Source organism: Oncorhynchus masou, unplaced genomic scaffold (assembly GCF_036934945.1).
Source record: "Oncorhynchus masou masou isolate Uvic2021 unplaced genomic scaffold, UVic_Omas_1.1 unplaced_scaffold_2445, whole genome shotgun sequence".
Taxonomy (NCBI): domain Eukaryota; kingdom Metazoa; phylum Chordata; class Actinopteri; order Salmoniformes; family Salmonidae; genus Oncorhynchus; species Oncorhynchus masou.
The window spans coordinates 29,922-39,531 of NW_027008898.1; the positions used below are offsets into that span (position 1 = coordinate 29,922).

A 9,610-nucleotide genomic window follows, 5' to 3' on the forward strand; every position below is an offset into this window, starting at 1 on the left:
TGCTGCAGGATCCCGGGACAGACAGCAGCACTAACAGAAGCTAAGCCCAACAGTGCTGCAGGATCCCGGGACAGACAGCAGCACTAACAGAAGCTAAGCCCAACAGTGCTGCAGGATCCCGGGACAGACAGCAGCACTAACAGAAGCTAAGCCCAACAGTGCTGCAGGATCCCGAGACAGACAGCAGCACTAACAGAAGCTAAGCCCAACAGTGCTGCAGGATCCTAAGGGACACAGCACTAACAGAAGCTAAGCCCAACAGTGCTGCAGGATCCTGGGACAGACAGCAGCTAACTGCAGGATCCCGGGACAGACAGCAGCACTAACAGAAGCCCAACAGTGCTGCAGGATCCCGGGACAGACAGCAGCACTAACAGAAGCTAAGCCCAACAGTGCTGCAGGATCATAAAATAATATAAAAACACGGTCAGCTTTACAAAAACAATAGACCTCTCGTTCAGCTTTCAGCTTCCAACAACAAACATATGTCGCGCTCAGACGTCAGCAGGTCCAAGTTGTGTTTCACAACGTCAATGGTGTTTATTCATGAATATTTACAATCACATGTTTACACACTAGAGAGCTATTCTACATTGTTGCTCCAGTGTGCCTACCTGAACATGACCAGGATTAGAGTGAAACATCATGTTGTGTTTGACACAGGGACCACCTGACACAGGGACACTGAGGAGTCATAAACCAGAAACCCTGGATAGAGGGTCTCAGTGAATGTGGTTTGATATGTGTACAGGTGGGTCAGTGTGTCAGAGGAGACTCTGTAGAAGGACAGAGTGCCGGCTGGCCAGTCCAGATACACTCCTACTCTGTGGGAGCTGGAGGGGGGGACGGCTATGGTAGTGGAATTAGTATTGTGCCAGGCAGTGTAAAGGTTGTCAGAGCAGACCAGACTCCAGGACTTGTCATTCCATCCAATCAGACTGTCCTCACCCTCTCCTCTCCTGCTGATTCCTTTATATGTCACTCCTATAACAGCCCTTCTCCCACTCCACTCTACCTCCCAGTAACAGCGCCCAGTCAGACCCTCTCTACACAGCACCTGCTTCCTGTAGCCAAATCTCTCTGGGTGATCAGGATATGGCTGATCCTGTCTCCCCGTGTCACCTTTCTGTTCTCCTCAGACAGAGAGAGGAGTCTGTTTACTGTGTTTGGGTCCAGTGTGAGATCACATGCATCTGATGGATGAAACCAGACACAATATTAGAACTTGTAACTTGAGACTTGTTGACTTGTTGAATGATCATATGTTATACTGTATGGTATTGTAAAACACACTTATTCACATTAATTACACACATACTCAAACACCTGTACGCATTGATGAGCACACACACGCTGGACACATGATGTCGTACTGAACCATGATGACACACACACACACACACACACACACACACACACACACACACACACACACACACACACACACACACACACACACACACACACACATGTATGCATGCATGAATACTCACGCATCTCTAATGTAACACGAACACGCCACACACATACACAGACACACACACACACACATACACAGACACACACATTGTCAAAGCAACTCTTTCTAAACGTTGGTGTCCCTGATTTCTGCTTCTGTAGAACTACAGCTGATATTTAATATGACCAAGTAATGATGGTGGTCTTTGACTTGGACTTAACTTGAATTAAGACTTATTCTTAGTCATATTCTTCACAGAAGTCAACACTCACATTTTCTAAGGCCAGGTTTCATTGCGTACTCTCCACCATGTTCCACACTGTAGCGGTAAGCAGAGGAACAGACAGTGATTGAGTGATACACGTCAACTCACACACTCACACATGCACGGATAAACACACAGTCAGAAATATAACTTTGTCCAAGTTGTGATAAGAATGTTTGTCTTAACTGGCCTGATAAGTCAAACATTTCTGATATGAACATTGACAAACCCTCTACATACTTGAGTTTCTCCAGTCTGCAGTGTGGATCCTCCAGTCCAGCAGAGAGCAGTCTGACTCCTGAGTCTCCTGGGTGATTGTAGCTCAGATCCAGCTCTCTCAGGTGTGAGGGGTTTGACCTCAGAGCTGAGACCAGAGAAGCACAGCCTTCCTCTGTGACTAGACAGCCTGACAGCCTGCAAAGAGTCAAATCATATTAAAACCACAATGATATTTTTTGGTGGTGAAATTGGAGTGGCAGTATATTTTTTTAAACATGCCATATCTATTCATAAATGAATGAATGTGTATTAAAATAGTCAAAAGTATAGTATTTGGTCCCATATTCTTTGAACGCGATGACTACATCAAGTCTGTGACTGCCATGATTAAGAAAGATCATGAATGAATCATTAATAATAAAGAGTGAGAGAGTTACAGAGGCTACAACAAAACATACTAACCTCTCACCATTAACCTCTAATAAAAAGTGACATTCTGTACTGTCACCTAATATTAAACGTTTTTTATCTCAAATCTAAATTGCTGGAGTATAGCATACATTTGAAAACTGTAAGCTTCACTGTCCAAACACATGTGATGTGGACTATGTGCCTGGTAAACACATGTGGATCTGGTGAACAGTTATCACTTGTTGACCAACTACAGAATACTGACCTCAGAGTCTCCAGTTCACAGTGGGGATTCCCCAGTCCAGCAGAGAGCAGCTTCACTCCTGAATCCTTCAGGTCATTGTTACTCAGGTCCAGCTCTCTCAGGTGTGAGGGGTTTGACTTCAGAGCTGAGACCAGAGAAGCACAGCCTTCCTCTGTGACTAGACAGCCTGACAGCCTGCAAAGAGTCAAATCATATTAAAACCACACTGATATTCTTTGGTGGTGAAAATAATGGCAGTATAATTTTCAACATATTCAGATATGTCAGTGTCCTGAAACCTGCCATATCTATTAATAAATTAATGTATCATTATTGTAAATGATCATAATATTGCTTTTAGAGAGAAAAAAGGTTTGTATGAAAATTTGAGTATACTGGCACCTCAAAAAACATTTGATCTCAAATCCAAAATTCTGGAGTATAGAGCCACATTTAAAATGTTAGCGTCACTGTCAAAATAGATATGGTGTGGACTGTATACACAATTCCATCTAAGTCTGATACCTCACTGTCTGTCTTCTGACTGATACTTCTTCTTAAACTGGTCTGGTCAGTCTACTGGTCAGTCTATAATGTCACCTTTTATTTGAGGCTACTTTCAGACATGTCTGTGTTACTGTTTAGAACTGAGTGATCTTTATGTATCTATTCCCCATTTTACAAAGTCATAAGTATCATGACCAAAACACTTATAGTGTATTAAAGTAGTCAAAGGTATAGCATTTGTATAGCATTTTCCTTGCCAACAATGACTACGTCAAGCCTGTGACTGCCATGATTAAGAAAGACCATGACTGAATCATTAATAATAAAGAGTGAGAGAGTTACAGAGGCAACAACAAAACAAACTAACCTCTCACCATTAACCTCTAATTAAAGGTGACATTCTGTACTGTCACCTAATATTAAACTGTTTTCTCAAATCCAAAATACTGGAGTATAGCAGCAAATTTAAACCTGTAAGCTTCACTGTCCAAACACATATGATGTGGACTATGTGTGTCTGTGTGATGTGGACTATGTGTGTCTGTAATGTGGACTATGTGTGTCATGTGATGTGGACTATGTGTGTCTGTATGATGTGGACTATGTGTGTCTGAATGATGTGGACTATGTGTGTCTGTGTGATGAGGAATGTGTGTCTGTGTGATGTGGACTATGTGTCTGGTAAACACATGTGATGTGGACTATGTGTCTGGTAAACACATGTGATGTGGACTATGTGTGTCTGTATGATGTGGACTATGTGTGTCTGTATGATGTGGACTATGTGTGTCTGTGTGATGTGGACTATGTGTCTGGTAAACACATATGATGTGGACTATGTGTGTCTGTATGATGTGGACTATGTGTCTGGTAAACACATGTGATGTGGACTATGTGTGTCTGTATGATGTGGACTATGTGTCTGGTATGATGTGGACTATGTGTGTCTGTATGATGTGGACTATGTGTCTGGTACACACATGTGATGTGGACTATGTGCCTGGTAAACACATGTGATGTGGACTATGTGTGTCTGTATGATGTGGACTATGTGTGTCTGTATGATGTGGACTATGTGTGTCTGTGTGATGTGGACTATTTGTCTGGTAAACACATGTGATGTGGACTATGTGTCTGGTAAACACATGTGATGTGGACTATGTGTGTCTGTATGATGTGGACTATGTGTGTCTGTGTGATGTGGACTATGTGCCTGTCTGTGTGATGTGGACTATGTGCCTGGTAAACACATGTGATGTGGACTATGTGTGTCTGTATGATGTGGACTATGTGCCTGGTAAACACATGTGATGTGGACTATGTGTGTCTGTATGATGTGGACTATGTGTCTGGTAAACACATATGATGTGGACTATGTGTGTCTGTATGATGTGGACTATGTGTCTGGTAAACACATGTGATGTGGACTATGTGTGTCTGTATGATGTGGACTATGTGATGTCTGTTTGATGTGGACTACGTGTCTGGTAAACACATGTGATGTGGACTATGTGTGTCTGTATGATGTGGACTATGTGCCTGGTAAACACATGTGATGTGGACTATGTGTGTCTGTATGATGTGGACTATGTGTGTCTGTGTGATGTGGACTATGTGTGTCTGTATGATGTGGACTATGTGCCTGGTAAACACATGTGATGTGGACTATGTGTGTCTGTATGATGTGGACTATGTGTCTGGTAAACACATGTGATGTGGACTATGTGTGTCTGTATGATGTGGACTATGTGTCTGGTAAACACATTACAGGAACTCTGACCTCAGAGTCTCCAGTTTACAGTGGGGATTCCCCAGTCCAGCAGAGAGCAGCTTCACTCCTGAATCCTTCAGGTCATTGTTACTCAGATCCAGCTCTCTTGGGTGTGAGGGATTTGACTCCAGAGCTGAGACCAGAGAAGCACAGCCTTCCTCTGTGACTCCACAGCCTGACAGCCTGATAAAGAGATCATCATGACTTCACAAACACACTGTTCATTTAACACCAAACAACATATAGATTCATCTTCTGTCTCCTAGAATTGTATGGTCATTTTGTTATACTAATGTGAACACAAATGCACTGATTCAATATGTTATTCAATAATATATTTTTTTCTCTAAACTGAATAGTTCTTCCAGACCATTAGCACTTAAATGTATTTGATGTACTCACAGAGAAACTCTGGAGGCTTTGACCACTGGCAGCAGCCTCAGAAGACCTTCCTCTGATCTGGAGTATTTCTTCAGGTCAAACACATCCAGCTCCTTTTCTGAAGTCAGCAACACAAAGACCAGAGCTGACCACTGTGCAGGTGAGAGTTCATCACTGGAGACACTTCCTGATCTCAGGTAGCTTTGGATCTCCTCCACTAGAGAATGGTCATTCAGTTCATTCAGACAGTGGAACAGATTGATGCACCTCTCTGGAGAGGGATTCTCCCTGATCTTCTCCTTGATGTACTTGACTGTTTCTTCATGGCTCCGTGAGCTGCTTCTTGTCTTTGTCAGCAGACCTCGTAAGTACTTCTGATTGGACTCCAGTGAGAGGCCCAGAAGGAAGCGGAGGAAAAGGTCCAGGTTTCCTGTCTCACTTTGTAAGGCTTCATCCACAGCACTCTTGTAGACAGTAACTTCTGTCTTCAGTAGAAAATCGTTACTGGACGTTGTTTGAGGTTCGGCCATTAGATTTTCATTGTTGTTGATGAATGAGAGGAACACATATACAGCAGCCAGAAACTCCTGAATGCTCAGATGCACGAAGCAGTACACCTTGTCCTGGTACAGCCCACATTCCTCTTTAAAGATCTGCGTGCACAATCCTGAGTACACTGAGGCTTCATTGACATCAATTCCAGCCTCTTTCAGGTCTTCTTCATAGAAAATCAGATTGCCGTTCACAAGCTGTTGAAAAGCCAGTTTTCCCAGTGACAGAATGCTCTCTTTATTCCAGTCTGGACCTGTCTCTTCTTTCCCAAGATACTTTTCATTCTTCTGTTTGGTATGAAACACCACAAGGTGTGTGTACATCTCAGTCAGAGTCTTGGGCATCTCTTCTCTCTTATGTTTCAGCATGTCTTCAAGGACTGTTGCAGAAATCCAACAGAAGACTGGAATGTGGCACATGATGTGGAGGCTCCTTGATGTCTTTATGTGTGAGATGATTCTGCTGGCCAGGGCCTCATCACTGAACCTCTTCCTGAAGTACTCCTCCTTCTGTGGGTCATTGAACCCTCGTACCTCTGTCACCTGGTCAACACAACCTGAAGGGATCTGATTGGCTGCTGCAGGTCGGGTAGTTATCCAGAGGAGAGCAGAGGGAAGCAGATTTCCCTTGATGAGATTTGTCAGCAGAACATCCACTGAGGTTGACTCTGTGACGTCACAACAGATTTTGTTGTTCTGGAAGTCTAGGGGCAGTCGGCACTCATCCAGACCATCAAAGATGAACAGAACTTTGTACTTGTCGTAGTTGGAGATTCTTGATTCTTTGGTTTCCATTGAGAAGTGATTGAGAAGTTCAATCAAAGTGTGTTTTTTCTCTTTCATCAAATTCAGCTCCCGAAAAGGGAATGAAAATACAAATTGGACATCCTGATTTGCTTTTCCTTCAGCCCAGTCCAGAATGAACTTCTGCACAGAGACTGTTTTTCCAATGCCAGCGACTCCCTTTGTCAGCACAGTTCTGATAAGTTTGTCTTGTCCAGTTAAGGGCTTGAAGATGTCATTACATTTGATTGCAGTCTCTGGTCTTGCTTGTTTCCTGGTTGTTGTCTCAATCTGTCTCAGCTCATGTTCATTATTGACCTCTCCTGTTCCACCCTCTGTGATGTAGAGCTCTGTGTAGATCTTATTGAGAAGTGTTGGGTTTCCTTGTATAGCGATCCCCTCAAATACACATCGAAACTTCTTCTTCAGATTAGATTTGAGTTCACGTTGGCAAATCACAGCAAGTTCATCTGAATGAAGAAATAACACAGAGGATATTAATATTACTGTCTGATTTAATGCCTACAGTATTGTTATAATGTGCTATAATGCTTACATTGTAATCATCTATTATCTTACTGTAACTGTCTGTCTAAATGTGTAAGGTTTTCATTATACATTACACACTGGTGTGACTGATTTATATCATTATTGGTATTATTGATGGTATTATTAATTCTCTCTTGTCTAAATTAATCACCACAACACATCCCTGCTGGTACTGTACTTGATGAGGTCACTCGGTGTTGTTTCAGGTCTGTTTGCTGACTCTGGGAAGACTGACCACTGAGAATCTCTGACTCTGATCTCTCCTGTTGGTTTCTGTGGACAAAACATTCAAGGATTGCACACACACAGGGAGGGAATGTTAAATATTGTTTCAGGACTTTGAAAATGGAAAAAAGGATTAGCCTATGGATTATTAAAACAACAAAAAGAAATTGAAAAATGGGAGAGGAGAAATGACTAGAGACAGTGTTGTTTAACTCCCTGACCATGATCCTTGAGTTCTTCTTACCTTTGTTCAGTAGAAAAGTCTCCCTCTCTAAACCGTATAGGTGTACCCATAGACCGGTCACTCTTCATGGACAGACCGCTGGGCACAGGGGAGGCTGGTCTCTCCTGTTTGATTGGGCTTCAACACAACAGAGACAAATATTATGTCTCTCATCTACTCTGAGCTCAGATGGGGAAACATAAGAAGAGTTTCATTCCAAAACACGATACTTTTCTAAATAATAAAACATACAGTGGGGAGAACAAGTATTTGATACACTGCCGATTTTGCAGGTTTTCCTACTTCCTACTTCCAAAGCATGTAGAGGTCTGTCATTTTTATCATAGGTACACTTCAACTGTGAGAGATGGAATCTAAAACAAAAATCCTGACGAGAGAGCACATGTTCTATTCCAGGTGAAAGTGTGCATCATTAGCTCATTGTCATGGATTTATCCAAATAAATGTCACTAGAAAACAGCTAAAACAAATGGAAATGCAGCTACTTTGCTGCTTTTCTGGCTGCACTCTTTGACGTGACTGTAAGTTATCTGTAGTTGTCTAGCTAGAGAGGGATAAGAACGTTACCACCCAGTTTGGCAATGGATCATTTAGAACGAACGACTGGCTCTCATCCATAGATACAGAACAAAAAGACTTAACTACTGGGTCTCATCCATAGATACAGAACAAAAAGACTTAACTACTGGGTCTCATCCATAGATACAGAACAAAAAGACTTAACTACTGGGTCTCATCCATAGATACAGAACAAACAGACTTAACTACTGGGTCTCATCTCTGGATACAGAACCGATAGAAAGTAACCATGAGCAATCATTCATTTCTGATGTGATTGGGATACAGCATTTGGAAATAAACTCTTCATATGAACAAACTTGTCATCTCACCTTTTATCTGTGGTGTCATCCCATAGACAGAACAAAAAGACTTAACTACTGGGTCTCATTTTAGATACAGAACAAAAGACTTAACTACTGGGTCTCATCCCTAGATACAGAAGAGTCATTTTAGACCACTGACAACTAAACAGAATCCAGCATGTTGGTTGTGGTTAACTACTGAGTGACAACTCAATTCTTGAATGTCAATTGTTCATAATAATTCATTATGTCTCAGAAATAAAAACATTTACTAACAGACACATCGAAACAGTCAGATGATTTAATGAATTCACATGATTATGTAGTTAGTTGTGACATCTCTTCTCCATGATAACTTGTCAATAATAGTTCTAGACAGTGCAGCAACCCAAGGCCATGTAATAATAACACTGTTTGTTACAGGACTAAAAAGTTCTCACTGTTTGTTAAGGGTAGTTCTACATGTCTCACACTTATTTGTATTCACTAAAAGTAGGCTGTTATCTATCATTCTGTTATTTTCTAAACAAACCTGAAAATGTAGACTGAAGGGCTGTAATGGGAATGATTTTGATCTGATTGGGAGAAATCATTTATACAGTGAATACAACACCTTCAGTGAAATGCTGAAACAAACTTGTCAGGTAGACCTTACAGTGAAATGCTGAATACAACAGGTGAGTAGATTTTACAGTGAAATGCTGAATACAACAGGTGTAGGTAGACCTTTCAGTGAAATGCTGAATACAACAGGTGTAGGTAGACCTTACAGTGAAATGCTGAATACAACAGGTGTAGGTAGACCTTACAGTGAAATGCTGAATACAACAGGTGTAGGTAGACCTTACAGTGAAATGCTGAATACAACAGGTGTAGGTAGACCTTACAGTAACTGTCAAAATGCTAATAATAATAAGTCACTGGTGTAGGTAGACCTTACAGTGAAATGCTGAATACAACAGGTGTATTTGTATTCAGTGAAATGCTGAATACAACAGGTGTAGGTAGACCTTACAGTGAAATGCTGAATACAACAGGTGTAGGTAGACCTTGATCAGTGAAATGCTGAATACAACAGGTGTAGGTAGACCTTACAGTGAAATGCTGAATACAACAGGTGTAGGTAGACCTTACAGTG

General features: G+C 41.7%; 1 protein-coding gene across 1 annotated transcript; it reads right to left on the reverse strand.

Annotated features, from left to right (window-relative positions):
• Nucleotides 1-335: 335 nt before the first annotated feature.
• LOC135533555 (NLR family CARD domain-containing protein 3-like) lies at nt 336-8,512 on the reverse strand. The gene is given in 10 exon segments (XM_064960837.1): nt 336-1,116; nt 1,119-1,193; nt 1,732-1,778; nt 1,965-2,138; nt 2,620-2,793; nt 4,886-5,059; nt 5,279-7,061; nt 7,292-7,413; nt 7,610-7,726; nt 8,500-8,512. Coding segments are annotated over 9 exon segments (3,090 nt in total). The 5' UTR covers nt 7,678-7,726; nt 8,500-8,512; the 3' UTR covers nt 336-643.
• Nucleotides 8,513-9,610: the final 1,098 nt, after the last annotated feature.